The 25,126-nt window shown below is 34.6% G+C and overlaps 1 protein-coding gene across 1 annotated transcript in view; it reads right to left on the reverse strand.

The window, feature by feature from the left end:
* LOC110815539 (coiled-coil protein) overlaps positions 1 to 25,126 on the reverse strand; it is an 80,679-nt gene that overhangs the window by 4,355 nt on the left and 51,198 nt on the right. The window contains exons 19-21 of the mRNA XM_088213299.1: positions 20,289 to 20,359; positions 16,986 to 17,048; positions 15,543 to 15,615 (exon numbers count right to left, since the gene is read on the reverse strand). Coding sequence (XP_088069425.1) covers positions 15,543 to 15,615; positions 16,986 to 17,048; positions 20,289 to 20,359 — 207 coding nt within the window. The remainder of the gene's footprint in view (positions 1 to 15,542; positions 15,616 to 16,985; positions 17,049 to 20,288; positions 20,360 to 25,126) is intronic.

Consider the following 25,126-nt stretch of genomic DNA (forward strand, 5'->3'; position numbering starts at 1 on the left):
GTGTTGATTACACCATCTCAAAACAGGATGGTTGAGAAACAAAACAGACATTTACTTAAGACTGCTCGAGCCATTTTGTTCCAGACATAGGTTTCTAAACAATTCTGAGCTAATGCTGTATCTACTGCCTGTTTCTTGATTAATCGTCTACTATTTATGGTACTTGAAGATAATATTCCTTACAATATTCTTTTTCCAAACAAGTCACTGTTTCTAGTACAACTATAGGTATTTGGTACTACTTGTTATGTTCAAAATATGCGACTTAATATTATTAAGTTGGATCCAAAAGTCTTGAAGTGTACCTTTTGAGATATTTTTGATTGCAAAAAGAATATCGGTGTTACTCTCTAGAACTTAATAAACATCTAGTATCAATGGATGTAGTCCTTTCAGAGAATATATTGTTATTCTCCTTACAGTCCAATTCTATAGATCAGGTAAAGGATAATAAGTGACTCATCTATAAATTCCAGCATAGGACCTCTACGGAGCAACTAAATAATGATATTTTTTTTGTGCCTTCTGAGCAAATTGATGATGGTGTGCCTCCAACTCAAGAACTACTGCCAATTATTTATATTTATTTCAGAAGACAACAGATTAATGATACATATCCTGCATTAGCTTTTTCATCATCTGATCATTCCACCCATGATCTTAATCTTCCCATAATTCTTTATAAAGGTACACGTCAATGTACCATTCCTCATTCTCCTTATCCCATTGCTAATTTCATTTCATATATCACTTGTCTGCTTCGTCTACCTCTTTAATTACTTCTATATATTCCACTTCTATACCCAAAACAGTTAAAGAAGCTCTGAATCACCCTGGTTGGCATAATGTCATGTTTAAGAAAATAAATGATCTTAATGATAATCATACATAGGATTTGATAGATTTACCCAATAAAAAAAAAGTTGTAGGGTGCAAACGAATATTTGCAATCAAAGTAAATCCAGATGAATTTGTGACAAAACTTAAAGTTCGATTGGTAGCAAAAGGTTATGCTCAAACTTATAAGGTAGAGACTATTCTGATACATTCTCTCCAATAGCCAAACTTACCCCTATCTGTTTATTCATATCTATTGCAGCCTCTCGAGATTGACCCTTACACCAGGTGAATATTAAAAATACATTTTTTCAAGGTAATCTCTTATAAAAAATGTATATGGAGCAACCACCTGAATTTGTTGCTTAGGAGGAGTATGGAGAGTCTATCATTTCAAGAAATCTTTGTATGGTTTGAAACAGAAACTCCGTGCATGTTTTGACAAGTTTAGTGAGGTAGTCTGTGAGTTCAGATTGAAGAAGAGCAAGTATGATCATTCAGTGTTCTATATACAATCAACAATTGGTATTATATTTCTTATTGTTTATGTTGATGATATAGTTATTACAGGAGATGACCATGCAAGAATATCCTCTTTTAAGTCAATATCTTCTCTCAGGTCATTCTTGCATACCAAATTGGATATCAAAAACTTGGGATAGTTATAATACTTATTGGAGGTTGAAGTAACAAGAAGAAAGGAAAGAATTTTGTTATCTCGGAGGAAGTATGTATTTGATCTACTTGCAGAAACAGGAAAACTGAGAGCTAAGCCATGCAATACACCAATAGTACTAAATGTACATCTTATAAAAGATGGTGGTGATTCCCTTGTGTAGAATGTTCATATAGAGGAATGTATATATATGTATACTTACATTAGGAATAACTTAGTCTTTTCTCAAATGGTTAAGACAATTAATATTGTTAGGACAGCTGGGTGCTCTCTCCACTAATTTTTTAATTAGCATATTTTAATCGTTTTTTATTAGCCAAAAGTATATATATTTGGCACATTTGTACTATGAAAGAAGAGAAGAAAATTAGAGGATTTTTCTTTGTCACACGAACTTTCTCTCCTTCATTTCTTCATGGTATTAGAGCAGCAAAAATCTTTCATCATCCAACTCAAGTCGAAATGGCCATGGATGAGCAAAATTCCTCTCACCTTGATCATGTCTCGGGTTCCTTTAATCCAATACCTATCAACCATTCTCACATTGACCAGATATCTTCATTTGTCACTGGATATAGACTGAATGGGAGTAATTATCTCCAATAGTTTTCATTCGTTCTCATGTTCATCCAAGGGAAGAGCAGGGATGAATACCTTACGGGAAAATCTGTTCAACCACCAGCGGATGATCCAAGTGCTCGTTCATGGAAGGCCGAAAACAATCTGGTAATGCCTTGGTTAGTCAACTCAATGACGATAGAGATCAGAGAAAATTTTTTGCTGTATGAAACCGCGCACGGCATCTGGTTGGCCGCATGTGAGTTTTACTCCAGCTAAGACAATACTTCTGCCACCTTCGAAATCGAGACCCAGCTGCAGGACCTGCGACAGGGGGAGCTCACTATAACACAGTACTACAATGCACTCTCTCGGCACTGGCAATAACTCGATGTCTTCAAGAAACACTCGTGGAATTGTCCTGAAGACTCGAAACTCTTTAAAACTCACACTAAACGCAAAAAAGTCTACAAATTTTTGATGGGACTCAACAAAAACTTGGATGAGGTTCGTGGTCACGTTCTGGGTACGAAGCCGCTGCCGAATATCAGAAAAGCTTTCTTTGAAGTCTGTCGAGAAGAGAGTAGAAAGAAGATCATGCTGGGTGATTTTTACTTTGGCATGAACCCGATGGACGCAACTTCTGCCATTGCTGCTCAGAGGAAGTTACTGTTCAGTGAACCTCAGTTGGTGCCCTAAATCACGAGCACGCCTCTGCTTTCGTCGGGCGTACTTTTGAAGCTGGAGGAAAGAAAGGGAGACCCTGATATGATTATTGCAAAAAGCCAGGTCATATTAGAAATAAATGCTGAAAATTACATGGCAAGCCAACAGATAGAAAATATTACAAAAATGACACTCAAGGCAACATAGTAATTTCAGAAGAATTATCCCCGCAGCCAGTACTACCGAGAGCTCTCCCTTCAGTCCAGCCCAATTAGAGGCTCTCATGCAAATGTTTTCTCAGAAGGGTGTTCTCGATAATGCTTTCGTTGCTCAGAGAGGTAATTGCTTACTCAGTTTATCTACTTATTCTATGAAAAAACAAATGTGGATTATTAATTCAGGAGCATCTAATTATATGACCAGAAATATTACACTCCTTCATCGGTACAGTAAATGTAAGAAAATCTCATCCATCAGAATTGCTGATGGAACAAGTTCTAGAGTTGTAGGAGTTGGCTCAACCACTATATCACCAAATTTGATATTGCAGTCCGTTCTTTATGTGCCTAATCTAAACTGCAATCTGTTATCTATAAGTAAATTATGTAACGACTTGAACTGTGTTATTAAATTTGATAGTGATTCTTATATTTTTCAGGACTTGACCACGGGGACGATGATTGGCAGTGCTAAGAAGGACTCAGAACTTTATCTTCCGCCAGTCAAAATCTCACCTCCTAATAAACAAACTTTAAGTACAGTATGTGCTACTTCAGGATTTGTAGGATGTTTTAATATTGACAAATCTATTATGTTATAACATTATAGATTATGACATTCAAACTGTATGTACTTAAAACAATTATTTCCTGCTTTATTCAGAAATAAAAATCCAAATTCATTTCAATGTAAAGTATGTCAATTCTCTAAACATACTCGCAATTTATATCCCAGTATTACTTACAAACCCTCAAAATCCTTTGTATTGATTCATAATGATATCTAGGGATCGGCACGGGTAAAACATATTACTGGTATAAAATGATTTGTCTCTTTTATTGATGATCATATTAGAATAACCTGGGACTATCTGATGAAAGAAAAATTGGAAGTTGGTGAAATCTTTCAAAAATTCAACATTATGATTCAAACCTAATTTCAAACAAAAATACAAGTGTTGAAAATAGATAATGCATGTGAATATTTTGTATCCAACCTAGGCAAATTCCTTTCTTGCTAATGTATTGTCCATCAAAGTTTCTGTCCTTACACCCCTCAATAAAATGGTGTGGCCGAAAGGAAAAATAGGTACATTCTTGAAGTATCTCGTTTACTCATTTACCACAAATGTCCATAAATACCTTTGGGGAGAGGCTGTCCTCACAGCTACATACCTGATCAACAGAATGCCCTCCCGTATCCTTAAGTTTAAAATACCTTATGATTCACTACTTCAAGCCTTCTCAACATCGCACATCCTTCACACAATTCTGTTTAAAATCTTTTGTTGTTCTGCTTATGTTCACATTCCCAGTTACCTCAGAGAAAAACTTGATTCTAGAGCCCTCAAATGTGTTTTTGTCTGGTATTCCAATTCTCAAAAAGGTTACAAATGTTTTTGTCCAATAACCCGCTGGTTCTATAACACAATGGATGTTACCTTCTTTGAGAACTAACCATTTTATCTCACTTTAGATATTCAGGGGGAGATATCTAGAACTCAGAAATATCAATTGTGGGATGTGAATATCCCTCCTCTACAAACTCCATTGACAACTTCAGAAAAAAATCATGTTCCTGAAATCACCAAAAAACCTGAACCTATCATAGAGACTGATAACATATTACCTGCAGTTAGTAAGTTACATGTCTATACAAAGAGGAACAAAACTCAAGGTAAAAATAAAGTACATGAACCATCTATACTCTGTCATGACTCAACTCCTAAACCAAACTCCCAGAATAACACAGGTAATGAGATTTCTGACTCTACTGATGATATTGGTTTACCTATTATATTACGAAAATGTGTTCATTCTTGTACTATGCATTCCATATAGGATTATGTCTCTTATGGCAAGTTGTCTTCGAAGTATCATGCACTTGTAAGCAAGTTTGATAGCATCCCTCTTAAACCAAAGAATAGTTCATGAAGCTCTCAAGATTCCTGAATGGAATGTTGCTATCCAAGAAGAAATTTCAGCTCTTGAGAAAAATGGGACATGAGAATTATCTGATCTACCTTCAGGGAAAGCTCCTGTTGGATGCAAGTGAATCTTCACCACTAAGTACAATCCTGATGGTAGTGTAAGCCGCTACAAATCTCGACTTGTTGTTAAAGGGTTTACCCAATCATATGGCATCGACTCTCAAGAAAAATTTGCTCTTGTTGTCAAACACAACACAATTCAGGTATTATTCTCTTTAGCATTTAATAATCTTGATTGGCCTCTATCTATTTGATGTAAAAATGTTTTCCTTAATGGTGACCTAGAAGAAGAAGTATACATGGAAATCCCACTTGGATTTAAAATGAATACTCAAAAAGTATGCAAATTAAAGAAGGCATTGTATGGCCTCAAACAGTCTTCAAGGGCTTGATTTGACAGATTCACCAGGGCAGTAAAACGTATGGGATATCAGCAATGTCAATCCGATCATACCCTATTTGTCAAGCATTGTATCACAGGGAGAAGAGCTATACTAATTATTTATGTGGATGATATAATCCTTACAGGTGATCACAGTGAAGAAATTCAGAAACTGAAAGACTTTGTAACTAGAGAATTTAAAATCAAAAACCTTGGGTTACTTAAGTATTTTCTTGGAATGGAAATTGCCAGATTCAAGAAAAGAATTTCTATATCTCAACGGAAGTACATCTTAAATCTCCTAAATGAAACAGGTATGCTTGGTTGTAAATCTACTGAGACTCCTACAAATCTTAAAGGCTTGTAGGCAAACTTATCTATTTGCCTCATATAAGACCTAACATCTGCTTCGCTGTTAGTATTGTGAGTTAGTTCATGTCTCAACCTACTGAAAAATACATGTGTGCTGTTTATCATATTTTGAGGTATCTAAAGATGACATTTGAATAAAAATTATTCTTTCAGAAAAATATGGTTAGAGATATTGAGATCTATACTGATGCTAATTGGGCTGGATCTGTGACAGATAGAAGATCCACATCTGGTTACTGCTCTTATATTTGGGGTAATTTAGTCACTTGGCGTAACAAGAAACAATCTGTTGTATCAAGAAGCAGCGTTGAAGCTGAATTACGTTCACTTACACATGGAATATGTGAGGGAATATGGCTTAAAAATATTTTACTAGAACTAAGATTTTCTGCTCCTATTAATGAGGATTTGGTGTGACAATCAATTAACTATCAGCATGACCAAGAACCCTGTGCACCATGACAGAACTAAACATATTGAGATTGATCGTCACTTTATCAAAGAAAAAATTGAAGGTCCAGATGTGTCACTCCTATACATCCCAACTTGTCAACAAACAACTGACATACTCACCAAGGCACTACCAAAAAAGGAGTTCAATAATCTTGTATTCAATTTAGGGTTACTTAACATCTATGTAACTTAGATTGAGGGGGAGTGTAGAATGTTCATATGGAGGAATGTATATATATATGTATACTTACATTATGGATAGCTTAGTTTTTTCTCAAATGGTTAGAACAGTTGGTATTGTTAGGATAGCTGGGCGCTCTCTCCACTAATTTTTTAGTTAGCATTTTTAATCATTTTTATCTTAGCTAAAGGCATATATATTTGGCACATTTGTACCATGAAAGAAGGGAAGAAAATTAGAGGATTTTTCCTTGTCACACAAACTTTCTCTCCTTAATTTCTTCAGCTTGGTTCAGAAAAATATAGACGACTAGTTGAGAAATTGAATTATCTCACTGTGACTCGTTCAGATATTGCATATCCAGTCAATATTGCAAGTCAATTTATGTCTGCACCTACAGTCAAACATTGAGAGGTTCTGAAATAGATTTTGTGCTACTTAAAGGTACCCCAGGACTTGGCATAGAGTTTAGAAATCAAGGACATACTCACATTGAATGTTTTACAGACACTGATTGGGCTGGATATAAGATTGATAGGAGGTCTACTATGAGATATTATATTTTTATTGGTGAGAATCTCGTATCATAAAAAAGTAAGAAGCAAACAGTTGTATCTCGCTCAAACACAGAATCTGAATATAGAGTTATGACTCAGCCTACATGCGAAATCTTATAGATACATCATCTTTTAGATGAAGTGGGTTTCAAGCCCACATCTCCTACAAAACTCTGGTGCGATAATCAGACTGCCATTCATATTGTCTCAAATCCTGTGTATTATGAGATAACCAAACATATCAAGATTGATTGTTACTTCATCCGAGACAAGATTCAGGAAAACTTTATATCTATTGTTATGTGAAGATAGGAAAGTAATTTGATGATATATTCACAAAATCTCTGAATGGAATACGGATTAAATATCTTCATAACAAACTGGACATGATTAATATCTATACTCCAGTTTAAGGGGAAGTGTTAAAATATTATGGAATATTCTCTGTACATAATAATATGATTATCTTTCCAAATATATTAGCTTAATTAGGAAGAAAATTAATATGGTAATTTATGTTGGTTATCATATACGAATCTATTTACATGTAATATATCTCTACTCTCATTTCAATAAAATATAAGAAAATATTCAGCATTCTTTTCCATAACTCTTACAGGATTCAATAGATGGTATCTCTTATTTTTAGGAAGATCTAATTTCCTACTCTAGATATAGTAGGTTGAAAAATTTTCTAATATTCCTCCTCAAGGTGGTGAATATTCATCTTTTATTCATAGTTCAGAGATAATTCCGTAGAATGGTCACACTACTAAGTGTTTTTGTTTACATATCTGCAAATTGACTATTAGTTGTCTTATTTACTTCAACATGCCTCACTTTGGTCATGTTGCACAAGATTGTAAGTAACATTAATAAAAGACTTGTTGCAAAATAAATTCATTGATCTTTCTTATCAGATCGTTAAATCTTCTAAACTTATCCGGCGCTATAACAATTCACTATTTGTGTCATCATCTTGAACTTTGCCTTAAAACTTGACCTAATGACCTTATTACTATTCCAAGTGACAAGATTGTACTCTCTAAAGGAAAGTAAAATAATTCATAATAAACTGTCTGCCAACTGGTGAACCTGCATAATCTGCATTGGTGTATGCTTTAAGAACTAATTTAAAATTCCTTTTGAATAAAATTCCTTTGTCAGGATTAACCTTTAGGTGAAATATTGTAAACTGCATGAAAGTTAACCTCTATTCGGCTTTATAAATTGGGCAAAACTAGCTTCATGCATATGCAATGTTTGGCCTTATATGAGCAAGATATATAAGTTTTTTTAACAGTTTCTTGTATATCTCTCTATCTACAGTTATATCTTCATTTTGCTTGAGTAGTGCAGAGATAGATTTACATTCTAACTTCCTGTCTCCCTCAGGAAATATGCCTTCTCTTAAATAAGCTACTTTAATTTTAGAAAGTACCTAAGTTCTTAAGTTCTTTTATCGTAAATTCTTTGATTATGCACCTTCTTAATGCTTCTCTTTCTCATTATTTTCTATTACAGTTATATCACTTAGATATACCAAGAGATTTGTAACTCTCCTTTAACACAACTACTTTTATAAGGAGTATATGATCTCTCTAACTCTATTGGTAGAGTTTAGTAATCATTTATATCAGAGTGCTTTATTTAATTTGCTTGCTCTTTTGCTTCTTAGTTTCACTTGAAACTCAAATAGACAATTAAGTATATCTCTTGCTCCATATTGGTATTCTTTACATCGAATTGCTCCCAAATAACAATTAAACTTGGTCACTAAAGATAGCAAAACTCGTATAGTACTCATTTTTGCCACTATAACAAATGTCTTCTGATATTCCATACTAAATATTTTTGTGTCTCCTTTAGCCACAAATTAGACCCTAAATCTCTTTTGGGAACCATGTAAACTATACTTCATTGTCAATACACACTTGCATCCACATGCTTCTCTAGTGCCTGCACCTCTTTTCTCCTAGCATTTTTTCACTTTCCACCAGATAATACCTCATAAAATATTAGGAATTTGAATGAATTGATTAAGTTTTCAAATAATACAAACTATGGTTAATTGGTACAATGAGTGTTTAGTGCTTTCTTCTGTCTTCCCAATAGCAATACAAATATCATGATCATGTGTTCGTTGAGGAAAAAGTTCTACAACTACATTTATCTCATTCTCATGAATGAGTATCCAGTTTTGGACTTGCAGAAGATTAGAATTTGAGTCTCTTTGTCTTGAATATATCTTATAAATCGCATTGAGTTGTGACGTTCTTAATTTTTTATTATGGGTTTGGTGTGAATGGGTAACGGACGTTGACACGAATTGAGATGATTTGACTAGTAGTATCAATTGTACGAGCTTAGGTAGTGTGCTGGTGGAGAAGTTGAGCAAAAATAATTTTCTGTCCTCTTTTTAAATGGATGAGGACTCCTCTTAAAGAGAAGAGAGTGAATTATGAATTTTTTCTCATAAAAAACGACATCAACATAGATTGTCCCATTTGTCTTATATTTAATTGAGAAAACCCATTTGCATTCAACTGGTTATTTATTTATTTTTTTTCAGTAGATTCACCACTTCCTAAGTCTAATTCCTTTCAAATGTATACATTTCTATACTTTTAATATTTTTTCATTTTTCATATAATAATGCCTTAAATATTATTTTAGATATATACTCATTATTAAAAGTTGTGAAAAAAGTTTTATTGGCTAATGAGTGTTAAAAATGGTTTTTTTATTGATGTGATTGTTGTTAAATATTATAATTTTATATATACAGATTTTTCAGGATGGAAAAAAAAAACAATTAATTATAATTAATTACAGAGAGTGTAATTTACCTTATACCTTTATTTTCTTCATTTTTAACACTACTTTATTTTCTCTTTAATACTCGAATTTATTTCATTTTTGATATTTTGATTTACTTCTCTTTTCAAGATCCTGATTTATTTATTCTTTAACATCTTGATTTACTTCCTTATTTAACAATGAGTATTTATCAAATAACACAAATCGTGAGATAGGATATAGAAAGTGTTTAGTGCATTCTCCTGTACTCTTATAAAGTATAATAGGTATATCATCATCAAAGGACTATGTAAGTTTTCCGGGGCTTATCTCAATTCCAATATCAAGGTCGGATTGTTGGACCGACTTTGGCTCAATACTTGGCATCTTCCTCCTTGTATACACGTGATCTGAGTCTATTATGATCGCTTGAGAGGATGACTTTTGGAGGTTTTCTTGTGTTTGTGAGTTTTTTGATGAGTTCCGAATGTTCTCTTATGGAAAAGGTGATAGCTTAAAATTCATTAGAAATTTTGTATCCTTATCTTTTAATATAAACTTCTCCAAAGATACGATCAGGTGAAATAGGATTCCTATTTAACAAATATGACGTCCGCATACACAAAATTTTTGAGTGCACGGATGGTAATGCTTGCATCAGTTTTAAGAGGAATACCTCACAAAAGCACATTTCATGACCCAAGGATCAAGTTTTCCTCTTTGCTGGAAATGAATACGAACAAATAGAACACTAGATATTTGAGGGAACAGATGGTTTGAGACATTTAATACTGGATAAAATTGTGGAAGTGTTTCAAGGGGATTCTTAAAGTCAAAAACACTTGTGGTAGGCTATTAATAATATAGGTAGCAATATGGACAACTTCACTCAAATATTATTTTGGGACGTTGTTTTGGAAAGAAAAACCCTGATGGTGATTAACATATAACTATTTTTGCTTTCTGCTACTCAATTCTATCGTGGAGTGTGGATGTAGGATTATTCATGAAGAATTCCTTCCTTGTGGAAGGCCGATGAAAGTGTTTGATTGAAAAAATATTTTGCATTATCAGGATTATCTTTTTCTTTTTGTTTCAAATTGGGATTTTATCTTATTGCGGAATTGGGGTATGATATTGTTAATCTCATATTTGGCTTTGAGTAAAAACAACCAGGTGACTTCAATGCAATCGCAATAAACGACACAAACCATCAAACTCAAAAGATATTAGGTATATAAGATGATCCCCAAATATCACTATTAATTACTGAAAATGGGGCCGAACTTCTCTTATTACTAATAAAAAATTTTACACGCATATGTTTTCTGAATTCACAAATATTACTGTATAAATTTTCATATTCTGAACTTTTAAACAATAAGGGAAACATAACATTTAAAATGGAGAAGAACAGGTGCCCAAGTATGTCCAAGTAGTAGAGTCCATGCTTAGCTTCAATATGTCTAATCATCTTCTCTGAAGTCTGGTTCTGATAGTCATAGTAAAAAGAGTTAAATGTTATTTTGTAGTTCAACCTCTATGATAATATACTTACCGAAACAAGATTAGTGCATAATTAGAGAACATGTAGCACATTTTCTAAGACAATGATAGAACTAAGCTTAGTGTTCTTTTTACCTGAAATGGTATTTAGGAAACCATCTGCAGTGACAATCTTCTAGTTACTTGGACAAGGGACATATGCATAAAAAAGCTTAGAAATATTATTTATATGCTTAATAGCTCGTGAGCCTACAATCCAAGAGTTTTCAAATGTTTTCTTTGAAGCATCCAAATCGTGTGGAAAAGAAAGTATATCCAAGTGTTAAATTACACTTCTAATTGTAGGCTTCACAAGGTCCTTCAATTGATTTCATATTCGTTCAATCTCGGTCTAGACAACAATGAGATCAATCGGTGCTTCTTCTTGTTGGTTAGCTGTATACACCTAATTAAAAATTTTCTTTGAGGTACTTTTATATCTCCATTTTTTAATAGAGGTACTAGGCTTTTTGTGCTATTTTCAACACTTGTCTTTGGTGTGTCTGGATTTTTTTACAAAGGGTATACTGAATATTGTCCCTGTTATTCGCTTCTGAAGTTAAGTTTTCATGGTGACTCACTTCTTTTGATCGTTGACGAGGTTTTGAACCTCGAGATATCAAGACTGAACTATCAATGGTGCAAGGTTCTAGCATAACCCCTTTCTTGCTTTCTTCCGCTATTACAATGAAATTATCTCATCGAGTGACAACATTTCCTCTTTTCTGAAGATTGATACTCGCACCTAATCGCATTCGGGATTTAGTTAGTCTTGCTAGAAATTCATATGCACGACTTTTTTCTACAAATTTCTGAAGTCAAACTGCGATCTTATTGCAATCTGTGGTCATGTTGTGGTACTTATCCAATTTCCGCCACCTGTTATTTAACAAGTTAAAATATTAATTTACTAACCTGTTTCCATGTTTGGTGGACATTATCTTGACTGTTAAGTCACAAATTTGTGCGGCATCCTTGACTTCATAGTAGATTTAGTCAATTGCATTTACATTGCTTTTGTTGTGGACAGGAACGTCGCAGTCTTACAGACTTCCATCGCTATGCCAAGGTCATAGAATCCTCTTCGTCCCACACATCAAATGTGGAATCTCCAGCTTTGGGTCCGGTTCCCAGAAGATGGCTAAGTTTCCCTTTACTGTTAAGGATAATCCAGATTAATGGGGACCAACTTAAACAATCTTTGCCTATAAAGCAATTGGCTGAAATACGTTGATGAAATTTCTCAATGTGGAAATATTGCTCTAGTATCATAGGATGTTACTTCTAAAATCATTTAATTTACTGGCAATTAAGGTCAAATGGAACAGGAGCTGGAGATCGCACATCTGGTGGCTGCACGCAGGAGGTGGCATGAAACAAGCATGCAGAAACAGGGAGATTCAGAGCGGGGCGCTCAAAAGAGGGCACAAAGTTAGGGCACACAGAAACAAGAGAAAACAGTTACCACAGAAAAAAAAAAGAGCAGTTGCAATATGAAAAACAGAGCAACTGCTGCAGAAAAATAGAGCAGTAGAAAAACAGAGCAATGGCAGCATAGCAACTGTGGCAGAGAAATAGAGTTGTTCGGCAACATAACTGTGGCAGAAAACTAGAGGTGGCCGGAGCAAGTCAGCTGGAGTAGGGTAAGGCGGCTGAAGAGGTGCAACTTGGCTAATGGTCAGCTATAAAGGCTGGCAAAGGTGGTGATGGTGGCTGGCTATGAAGGTTGACCACTTTAAAGTTTTTTTTGTTTCGGCATTAAAGGCCGAATAAGGTTTGTAAAAACTTTAGGGATTTTTTACCTAAAACTCCTATTTCGTGTTTATTTTTTTTTGAATAAAGAACTATATTTTTTTGTGTGTATTCTATTGACTATTACAGTTCTATATATACAGGTTTTTAGGACAAGAAAATGAAATAAATAATTAACTACAATTAATTAAAACGGAAATAATTTATTCTTATACCATTTACCCTAATTTGCTTCCTCTTCAACACCCTAATTTACTCTCTTTAACAAAAATATCTAAACTTTTTCCACAAATCCTAAACTGTATATCATTGCCGAGACAAAAAGTAAAAACCCTAAACTCATAGCTAACCTTCATAGCTGGTCTTCACAGCTGGAGAACGCCCTCAATGTGCCGGAAAACACCTTATTCCCACATGCTCTGCTCTAGTAGAAACTGCTCTGTTTCGCCTCTGTTTCGTACCTCTATTTTCACTACACTTACTGCTTTAGTTCCTCTTTTTTTGCCCCTGTTCCGCATTCTATTTTGTCCCTGTTCCGGACTCTGTTTCCATGCATAGCCCTTTTCTTTGCTATGTTTCTGCTTTTTTTCCTGTTTTTATGTGCACTGTTTCCTGTCTAGCCATTGCCAACTGCAACTAGCTACTGTCCAGCCATGCCCAGATGTACCTAGATAAGCTCAAACAGCCCACATGGCCTGTGCATGCACCCATCAGTCATGCACAGCCTCTCTGCACCTACTACAGCCATTACCCAACTGCCAGCCTTCATTGTCGAGAAAAGACAGCAGTAATTCAGCTCTCTGGTTGCAGACTACTTCAGCATTTGCAGCCTTTGCAAGAGCCCTTGCTCCTACACTAAACAAGGCCTTCATTGCCTAAAATACTTCTTCGTATCATGTTTAAGGTCATGTTACAAACCACACGTAAATGTTTATTGACACACTCAATTACATTTTCAGCCTCACATGGAGTAAATACCTCAAATAAACTGTTTTCACTATTTTGAATTACAGACTCAGGAGTCACAAACCGTATGATCAATTCTGTAAACACTTCAATACCTGTCTCATGTCCCATTAATAAGAAAGTAGTTACTTCTGAAGGTTCATTGACCATCGTAGTAGAAATTGGAAGTATGTAGATTAGTCCTAACTTCAGAATTACCAATGTACTTCATGTTCTCAAATTATGCATAAATCTTACTTCAGTGACCAAATTATCACATGACCTAATTGTAAAGTGATTTTTCTTCATCTCATTGTGAATTTCAGAACCAGACATCAAGGAAGATGATTGGACATGCTAAGGCACGGAAGAGGTTATAGTTGTTGGATGCACCTGAAATACCATCCTCTACTCTCACCACTAGGATCTTAGACAAGATATGGTTGCACCAGAGACGATGAGACATTCGTCCTTTTCTATCTTCAAGGTTGTGTTTACCTCCTTATTTAAAGATTTCAATAACAGAAATTTACATCTTGATGCATATGAATTGACAAAATATAAACGAGTAAATTTTCTTCCATGTAATAAAAGAAGCAATTTTCGTTTTACATGGATTCATGGTACTATTTAATTTAAGGTTCCATAAAACATTCACAATATTTGAAGCAAAAAAGCAAAATGTGGTAGTAAGATCTAGTATAGAATCAAAATTCCGGACACTAGTGCAAAGGAGTGTGTGAGCTACTATGGTTAAAAATGATTCTGGAAGCCCTATAAATTAAATGGGATGATCCTATGAGACTCTATTGTGGCAACAAGATAACGATCAACATCGTTCAAATCCAGTACAATGCAACAGAATCAAGCTTGTTGAAGTTAATAGGTGTTTTGTCAAATAAAAACTAGACAGTGGCATGATATATACACCTTACGTGCTTGCCAACTAACTTTTATAGCCAAACTTGTTGTAGTAACTAAGAGCTTAAGTAATCCAGGTCTTCAGACAATTATGGCCAAACTGGAAATGGACAATATTTATTCCCCAACTTAATACGAGAGTGCTGGAAAGTGTAAATTTTGTGTAATAGTGAAATATCCGTATATATATTTAATGGTAGGTTTCTTTTTATTATTCCGAGAATATGCATACGTAAGGCCTTATTCCATAATGGAAACAACAATTCATTCTTCCACAGAAGAGAAAAAATAGGAAACTAATTATAGCAAAACAAATGAAAACAAATCAAGTCTCCAAATTAGCGGGATTCTCCAACCAACATTCCATATTTTTGTAACGATTCAGGATTTTCCAACAATTTAATAACCATATGCATGCAAATCATAGTAAGAAAGAATACACAAATAAGACTGGGCCAGATAATATCAAAGTAATATATAATTCAGCATTTCTTTTCCCACAGATTTGTCACCTTATTTCAAGTTATCAACAAACATGCACATTTACAAGTTAGCTATTCTCATCATAATGTCTACACATGATAGTTATTTACATGTCCACCGTGAACACAAGAAGAACTATTTGATTTCCATTCTGATTTTCTTGCATAGAACACAATTCTGCTAATGAAATCTAGCATTAGATTTACCTCCTTGTCAAGCCCCCCATGAGCAAGCCTAGTCTTATAGTGTTTAAATTCACCCAGCATGAGATCAACGTACCTATTATTTCAACAACCCAAGTCAGAATAATCAAGGGGATAGCATTCCATAGTACATGCAGAAATAGAACAAGTTAGTTTCTACAACTGCTGATATTCTGTTAGTTGCTCATCTATTTAGACAAGGATACTACAAGAGAAGAACACCTAAAACAATAAAATGGCTAAACCCTTTAAAAGGTGAGAAGTTAGATCCAGCTAAGATATTAATCTAAATAACCTTTATGGATAGTGTTAATCATTGAGCTATTATTTAATTGGGAATAAAGTTGGAATTCTAGTTCCCAGGATAGCACAAGTGATATGATACAGAGAGATTTAAGGTGTTTTTGCTATAAAAAAAACTTTTCTAGCTTTTATTTTATATCTCATTACTATGTCTTACAAATATTCTTATGAGTGATAATTGCAAATGAAACAATATTAAGAAACTGAAAATCAAAATGACATGATTTTAAAAATAATAAAAAGATGCCTTTACATTTTAAATTTTATTATTGATACTAGTCCCATAAAGAAGTATCATGTTTACTATTTTCATGAATAAACATTATGTGATTGAAAACAACGATGGAGAGAATTTCACAGGAACTATGCTCTTCGTTTGGAGAGAATTGGGTGTGCCCCCCTGAACTTTGAGATTTTATTTCTAATCCTATATGTGGTTTAGGAAGTACTATTTTGTTATTTGGAGAAATGAATGATCTTGATAGGACTACAGAAACTTTGGTTGGAGAGGAGTACATAACTTTCCTGAAATGAGTCAATTCGGTTAGTGAACTTTAGCGTGCTTTGTCTCTTTTTGGTAAAGTTCGCATGAATTCTTTAGGGGACTTCTTTATCTCTGCCAGAAAGGCTTATAATGTGATTTTGGATTGAATGTCTCTTTTTTCTTCTAATATTTTTGTTCTTTTATCAAGAAAAAGAAAACCATCAAAATAAAGCTAATGAAAACATTTTATGGCCAAAGCTAAACCATAGGTAAAGACCCCAAGATCAAGCCCTCAAATTGCCCTGACTTATTAGGAGCAAAGTACAGAATTTATTTACGAGGATAACTGCATTTGAGAGTTCAAAGTAATCGAAGAAAAATCTATATGCGAGACGGAAGCAAATAGAAACCCCTTACTGGGTTTTGATATTTATAAAAAATCCCGAGTTATGCCACAGGAGATTAGTTATGATGTCAAAGATAAAAGGGCACTGGATTCATGGTGGTCATTTTCCCTATGAAGAACATTCAGAGATAAGTTGCAGATATTGTTGTACTACTTTCACCTAGAATAGTGTCTTTTGCCTAAATATTAGTTGTAGGATCACAAGCTTGAAAAAGAAACTAATAGATGAAAGAAAAAACTCCATGTAACACACCCATTATGCTCCATCCCTAGCTCCTTGAGTTCCCATTTTGCATTCACAATTCGATCAACATATCTGCAAAGGAAAGCAATACCTATTAAAAGAAAGCAAAAGACAAGATAGCTCAAGTGAAGAACTAACTAACTTTTGGTGGCAAATCTTCCAGAAAACTCAAATCTTTAGATATAAAGCATCAAAAATGGAAAATATGAGATACAATTCACTTCCAGCACTGGAACCCTGATCATATGATTATTATAATATTATTCTCTCTGTGGCTGGTGAGATGTTGAATTTTTTTCTATCTCTGAGAGCACTTTTTTGGGTATTAGGAAAATCCTTGATGCTTCTTTAATAGCTAATTAATTAGAGAAAAGATCATGAGATGTTGGATTGATCTTTAAATTTGATTTGTGAAGGCATATGATAGGATTAGTTGAGGTTTTTCATTTGCCAAGGTCATACAGAGGAAAGATTTTGGTCCTCAGTAGAGATGGATATAAGATGTTTGTGCTGACATAATCTATATTTTTTATTGAAAAGCTGGACTTGTTTTTGTAAACAGAGTTGAGACAAGGTGATTATCTTTATCTTTTCTTTCTAAATTAGTTGTTGATATACATATATATATTGAGAGTTAAATGAAACATTATTTTTAGAAAACCACTAATGGAATTAGTTTGAGATTTTATTTTGTAATTAGTTTTCTAATTTTTCTTAACTATATTTAACCATGTGTATTCTCCTTAACATACAAGAAATTCAGTTTCCCACTATATTCCACATAGTATAGAGCCCTGGGCTCTTTTTTGGATTTCTATCAGCTTTCCTTGTTGTTTATACTCCTGTTTTTTTTTTTAATTAAAGAAAAAAACCAATAGAATTGGCACTCTCTCTACTTGAAGCAGGTCCAACATGCGTCCATCTTAGTGCACATATGCTCTCTTGACATTTACCTGTGCACATCAAAGCTGGCCCCAGTGCAGGTATGCTCTCTCTACATGTAGCCGTGCACATCAAAGCCAGCCCCGGCGCATTATCTCCTCTACTTTCAAAGACACTATTAACAGCACCACGGACATGCAACTCAATGCAAAAAATGTGCATAATTCACAATCTCTTAGAGGAGAGAAGATTAAAGAGATATAAAATATCAAAGCCATCAATAATGGGGTGCCCTTTAAGCATAATCTAAACATTTCTAAACTAGTGATCTCTAATCTAATGAAAAGGGGATATGAAGTTGTCAAAAGCTATATTTTTCACTCTTTCCAAATAACCTAACAAATAGAAAGGGGAATGATAGAGATAATCTTCTTAGACTTGTTAGGAGCTATACCACTGCATGCCCATAACTCATCCTTAACAGAGAAACAATTACCCAGTTTAGGTTGACAATAGGAAACGCCCAATCCCTTAGTTCTACAGTCTCAAGACAACAAAGACGAAAGGAATTCCTCCTTGTTCAAGCATAAAAAACATCTTTTAGCCAAGGATCTCCCTTCTTCAGGTTATCCAAGGTAAGAATTCTACACCAAGCTGCCTCCAAAGCAAAGAAGGATATTCAAGGTGAGGCTTTGGCACAGATGGCAATGAGTACTTAAGCATCACTTACCAAACTATTGAGACTAAAGTCTTTTGTATCTGCAGGAACGTTCACTTTAAAATCAAAACCAACCAAGTGGAGGTGAGAGATGCCATGATCTCCCTTGATTCATGGAACTCTCCAAATACACTAATGGTATCCATTCAAAAACCATAACTTGTTTAAAGAAACAAAATACAGAAGATATCTGAACCCAAAGCTATTAACATAAATAGAATCTTCTTTCCAGAAAAAGACCTCATCAACCAATCAGTTTCCAGGACACCAAGTACAACCAATAGAATTTTCTTTCATATGCAGATTACAAAAGCAAATGTCCAAACCTTGCCATCTTTATGTCTATCTTTTGGATATTAATAGACAACATTGAATTCAAGATTACTTGCTAGGATTCTATTCCTTCTAAATCTCCACCTTAATGTCCAGTTTTCCTCTATCTTCTCCTATTCTTTTATTTTCTTAGTTACCTTTCTCGTCACTACCTTGGATAAGTCGGTATTAGATCTTGTATAACATCATAAGACCACTTTTTCCCTTGTAGGAGAGGAATTAAATGCTCAAGAAGTCTAATATCATCTATGAGACAAAAAGAGAAAACTGGAGAATATCATAAACTTCACAAGGGTATATAAAAACACACCCCTTGTACTTTACCAATTGTATCAAAGTGGTCTTTTTGTTTTTGAAATAAAAAGTGTATGTAGCAAAGTGGTCATTGATAATATAATTAAATCAAATAACAGTATGTATTTTGAACTTTTATCGGATTGGTGCTCTAAACAAATAAAATGTTAACTTCAATTTTCTTAGATTAAAGGGAAAATAGTCTTTTGCTCATGTTCTTTTTTTTACCCATCACCATGATTTCTGACAACCTCCTCCTACTCATAGTTTTCTTTTCTCTCCAATTGCTTCTTCAAAATTCTCATTCTTTTTTTTTGTGATCTTCAAAGAAATAACTTTTGGACAGAACTTTTGATGATCCAATTGGAAGGAAAAGAAAAAAAAACAAGGAGATTGTAGAGAAATGGTGGTGATAAGTAAAGAAAGAAGAAGGAAATAAAAAAAAGATAATCTTGCCTTAATAGTTAGCAGGTTTTTTTTATTTGAAGCATCAATTTGATACAAATACAAAATATAAGCTACTACTTTAGTCAATTAAATTGTCAAGGACCAGTTTGATACAATTGGTGAAATACAGTTAGGTCTGTTGATAATAACCCTAAACTTTAAACTCCATAATCATATCCAAGGACTTTCTTTCTATCACCAAGTTTTTTCTTGGTAAAGGAAATTGCACAGTTGCCAAAGAAACCAGCCAGGAAAAACAAGCCCCAGGGAAACGGACCTAAAAATGGAGATGACTTTCTCTCTCCTGGCTTTTACTAAAAGATCTTTACATTAGAACCTGTAATTAGAAAATATGGAAGGTGATTGCTACACTAGTGCATGTGCATGATAGATGACAGATTTTTCATGTGGTAGAGGAGCACATGGCATATCTTCAATTTCCTTTGGTAGATCATAGACATATCTAATAACATGACGCACTAGAAAAAGATATTTGCAGCCTGAAAATTGTTGATGTTGAATGCAAGGATAGATAGTAGTACTACAGGGATTCATATCCTCCAATTAATTACTTTACACAAGAGGCTGTTGGGGAAAAGCATAACAGCTTATCCCTCTTTTAAGTGTTAGGATCTTACCCATTAATATGAAGCAATACCCTTGCAGTTGTCCGATGAATGTGTTCTACAAGATCTGTCACAGCATCCACCTGGTAAAACAAATTTAGCCTAATATCATTTAATGAGGTGAATAGAAAAATTTATAACAGAGAAAATATTCTAACAGATATCTGCTAATTAACATCTTTAAGCAAGAATTCTTTTGACAAGGTCAAGTAAAAACTTTAAAACAAAATACAGTTACCATGGCCATTAAGCCATGATGCAATAGGGGGAAACGAGTATGTTATAAACAAAATAGAAAGATAACATAAAGACCTACGTACAAGGATGCCCCAAGAAAGTCTCGATTAGTAGCAACGAACTGGTTCATTGCTACCATCTGTTATGTCAGAAAACTTTCAGATTTAAAAAAGCAGGTACTAGCCTTGGTTCAATCTCAATCACATAATATGAATCTAAATAAAGCAATCTGAATTTATATGATATTGAATTTAAATAAAGGACCCAGCATCCCATGCAATGCGCATAGGTAAACTATCGCAGTTTTGGAGCTAACTCGAGAATCTCTTTCTGTAGACATGGGGCAGTAAATTTTTTTATATTTTAAACATTATACGATATATACTCTAGATAAAGGAAGCCCAGCATCCCATGCACATAAATAAACTATCTCATTCTTTGGAGCTAACTTGGGAATCTCTTTCCATGGACAATGGGTCATGTTTCACAAGTTTCAATCTCTCTTAATAATAATACTTGAATGGATCAAGCATTGCATAATGCAAATAATTAATATCAACTAGTGGCTATCAATGGTATTTTAAAAAACAGTTTAATCTAACAGATACATATAGTAATTTTTTAATTGGATATTGACTTGTCATATTTGTTTCCTTTGCTTGGATGGACTATCTGGTGTTGCAGTTATTTATCAGAAAATCTGGATTCTTAAAAAGAAATGAGTTCTATGTACAAAAATATAAACATGAATCACTAGGAAGTATAAGTCATTTATGCTTGTTAGTGTTGAAGTAGCTGTAGAAGAATGAAAGCATATTTTATTGAATATTAGGAACTCAAAAGTTAATAGAAGCAATACAAAGAAATATAAGTTAATTACAAAGAAGAGGTACATTACTGCCATATTTTTTACCCTACTTAACCCACACTTGAACTTAATATACACTTCCTAATAATCCTCCTCAAGCTGGTGAATAGATATTTTCCCTTCCCAACTTGGTGATAATTGTTGGAAATCCAGGATGACTTAATCATTCAGTAAATATACCAGTAAGTTGCAAAGCGGTAAGCATACATAGAGTGCATATTATCCACTATCCAGCTTTTATTTGATGAAGTGCCTACCTACTTCAATGAGCTTAGTTCCATCATGTTGTACTAGATTGTGAGTGATACTAATTGCTGACTAATTGTAGCAGCAGAGTCTCATAGATCCATCCCACTCAATTTTCAGGTCTTCTAAAATCATCTTTAACCACAGGAGTTCACACACTACTTGGACCTCTGATTCTGCACCAAATCCAATTGCCACATTCTGTTTCTTCCTTCTCCAAGTTACTAGATTCCCTTCAGAAAAGATACAATATCCAGAAGTGGATCTTTTGTCGACTAAAGATTCTGCATAATTTGCATCGGTGTATGCCTCAAGAAGTAGTCAATTGTTTCTTTTAAACATAATTTCCTTTCTCTGAGTATCCTTCAAGTAGTGGAGTATCCTATGACAATTTCTAAAGTGTACTTTAAATTTGTCCATAAACTTGCTTACTACACTAACTCCCCATAAAATGTTTGTTTGGTATGTGACAAGAAAATCAATTCCCCATCAGTCTTTGGTATATTTCCTTGTCTACTTCTGTGACTTACGTTGCACTCCTAGTTTACGATTGGGATCAATCCGAATGCTAGCGGCCTTGCTTGCTAGCTTGTCAGTTTCCTTCAAAAGATCTTTGACATAATTTTCTTGCAATATGAATTTTCTGGATTTTGAGTAGGCCACTTCTATCTCTCAAATTTTTTAATCTCAAATTTTCTACCCAGATATTGCGTGAGTACTACGTTTTTCTTCTTTGTGATTTCCTGTAATAATTATATTATCTACACATATCAGGAGGGTTCAACTTTTCCTAACCGTTGAGTGCGTAATGAACAGAGCGTGCTTTTCCTGACTCTACATGTACCCCATGAATGGCATCACTTTTGCAAGTCTCCCAAACCATGCCCAAGGGGATTGTTTGCTTGATCCCATATAATGTCATTCTTAGTTTACATACTTTGTTCATTCTTACTCCCTTAGAAACAGGGGAGGTACGTAAGTTTCTCTTGCAATTCTGCATGGAAGAAGACATTCTTTATATTAAACTGCTATAATTGCCAAGTGAAAATCTAGTACAAATAAGAATCACTTATGGTTGAAGAGAATTGGAAGTATCTGTTAGATTAAATAGTGTCATTGAAGATACAACAGAAGGGAATCATGAAACTATTGGGATTAAATTATACTATTCAATACAAACAATGATCATTTACCACCGGAATCAATGCTCGCTCAAGAAGAGAATTGGAAGATCTTATGGTGGAAGTATTGTCTATTGTATCTACCTCCAACCCTACTTGGATGATAGAAGTGATTAACAGCTACACCAGTGATCTCTTCACTCAAAATTACTCTCAGAGTCGATGATTTGCCCAAAAAGCAAATCCCTCTTCAACTTGCAACAAGACATTATCAGGTACAAAAAAAGATTGGTGATACGCAACAAAGAAGAGCTGTGGAATCAACCCTTAGACCAATGTCACAACTCCGCGACAGGGGGACACTTAGGAACAAGGACTGTCTACGAGTAAGCCAAACAACATTTCTATAAGCGTAATATGGAGAGTCATATGATGCAATAGGTCCAACAATGTGATATTTGCCAACAAAGAAGAGCTGTGGAATCAACTCTTAGACCAATGTCACAACTCAGCGATAGGGGGGACACTTAGGAACCAGGACTATCTACGAGTAATCCAAACAACATTTCTATAAGCATAATACGGAGAGTCATATCATGCAATAGGTCCAACAATGTGACATTTGCCAACAAAGAAGAGCTGTGGAATCAACTCTTAGACCAATGTCACAACTCAGCGATAGGGAGACACTTAGGAACCAGGACTGTCTACGAGTAAGCCAAACAACATTTCTATAAGTGTAATATGGAGAGTCATATCATGTAATAGGTCCAACAATGTGATATTTGCCAACATTGCAAAACAAAGAAGATCCCCCTGTACATGGTCTACTATAGTCTTTTTGCCCATACATCAAAGGCTTGGACTCACATATCCCTTGACTTCATCAAATAACTACCAAAATCTAAGAGAAAATATACTATATCAATGGTAGTAGCCTGTTTTACCAAATATGAACATTTTATACCACTACATCATCCATTAGTTGGCACTAGATTTGCCAAATATTATGAGGAACTGTGCACAACCTACATGAAATTCTACAAGTGATAATGGTCGCCAGAGATAAAATATTATCAATCTGTTCCAGAAGGAACTTATGAAAGTAGTAGGAACAAATTTGCACTTCAGTTATGCATATCATCTGCAGACGGACAGCCAAACTGAATGACGCAACCAATATCTTGAGATGTATCTCCACTACATGGCAAATTAGCAAAAAAAAAAACTTGGGGTAAAAGGCTCGCTGTTGCCGAATGGTGGCACGATACCTTCTATCACACAAGTCTAAGAATGACATTATTTCAAGCACTTTATGGATATACTCATCCACATATCTCAAACACTGTAGACCTTTACTCAACTTCACCTTGAGTGGAGATGCTCTTGTATGAAAAGAGAAGGTAATAAAATGATTAGACAAATTGAAGGCATAATCTCAAACAAAACAGTATGCAAACAAATACCAAAATAAAAGAAGTTTCGAATTTCAAGATCCAACATTGCTCAAACTACAACCATTCAAATAAGGATCAGTAAGACGAGAAAGGGGGGGTAAATTATCCCCTCGCAACTATAAACCTTTTTAAGTCTCACAGAGATTGGGAATGTGGGACATAAGCTCAAGTTGCCAACAATCTCACAAATTCATCCGGTCTTTCATGTCTCCCAACTCAAGATATATGCCACGAGCACAAAAGTGATCAAGCAAAACTTACCAACCAATACTTACAAAAGCTTAGTCAGTGTGCAACTCATTAAGTCCCGCAGAAACAAACCATTCTGCATGATAACCAGCCTATGGACTAAGGTTTTATCCAATTGGAGGGTTCTCCAACTAAATAAAGCACATGGGAAGATTGCGAGTATATTCGACATCAGTTTCTAGGTCTCAACATTGAGAACAAGGTTGTTGTTCACAGGGAAGGTATCGTCACAAAACTGCTACAAGTGTACCATAGGAGAAGGGTAAAAAAGACAATAGATTTATAGGGGTAAAATGGGAAAAATACACAAGGGTGAAAATGTTTTTTTACCATAGAAGAATCTGAAAGGTGTTTGTTCGAGGTAGGGTTTCAATGAGTTTCTATTTGTTAGCTATTGCAATCAACATGGATGTTGTAACCAAAAGTTGTTACATAGGTTGCAACCGATGCAACCATTCATCTGTAAGGGGAGGGAGCATCTAACAAACTGGCACATCTGACCTCGATTTCTCTAATAAATAGGCTTGATTCGATGAAGAAATCATCAAAGCATTGAAATCCAAATCAATCTTTCTCTCTCTCTCTCTCTCTCTAAACGCATATCTTACTTCCTAGTCGAGTTGGAATCATGAACAAGGGTTTTGACACGGGTTTAACAGCGTGGAGGAGACA

The sequence above is a fragment of the Carica papaya genome, chromosome 2, assembly GCF_054855325.1.
Source record: "Carica papaya isolate Zhongbai chromosome 2, ASM5485532v1, whole genome shotgun sequence".
Classification (NCBI taxonomy): Eukaryota; Viridiplantae; Streptophyta; class Magnoliopsida; order Brassicales; family Caricaceae; genus Carica; species Carica papaya.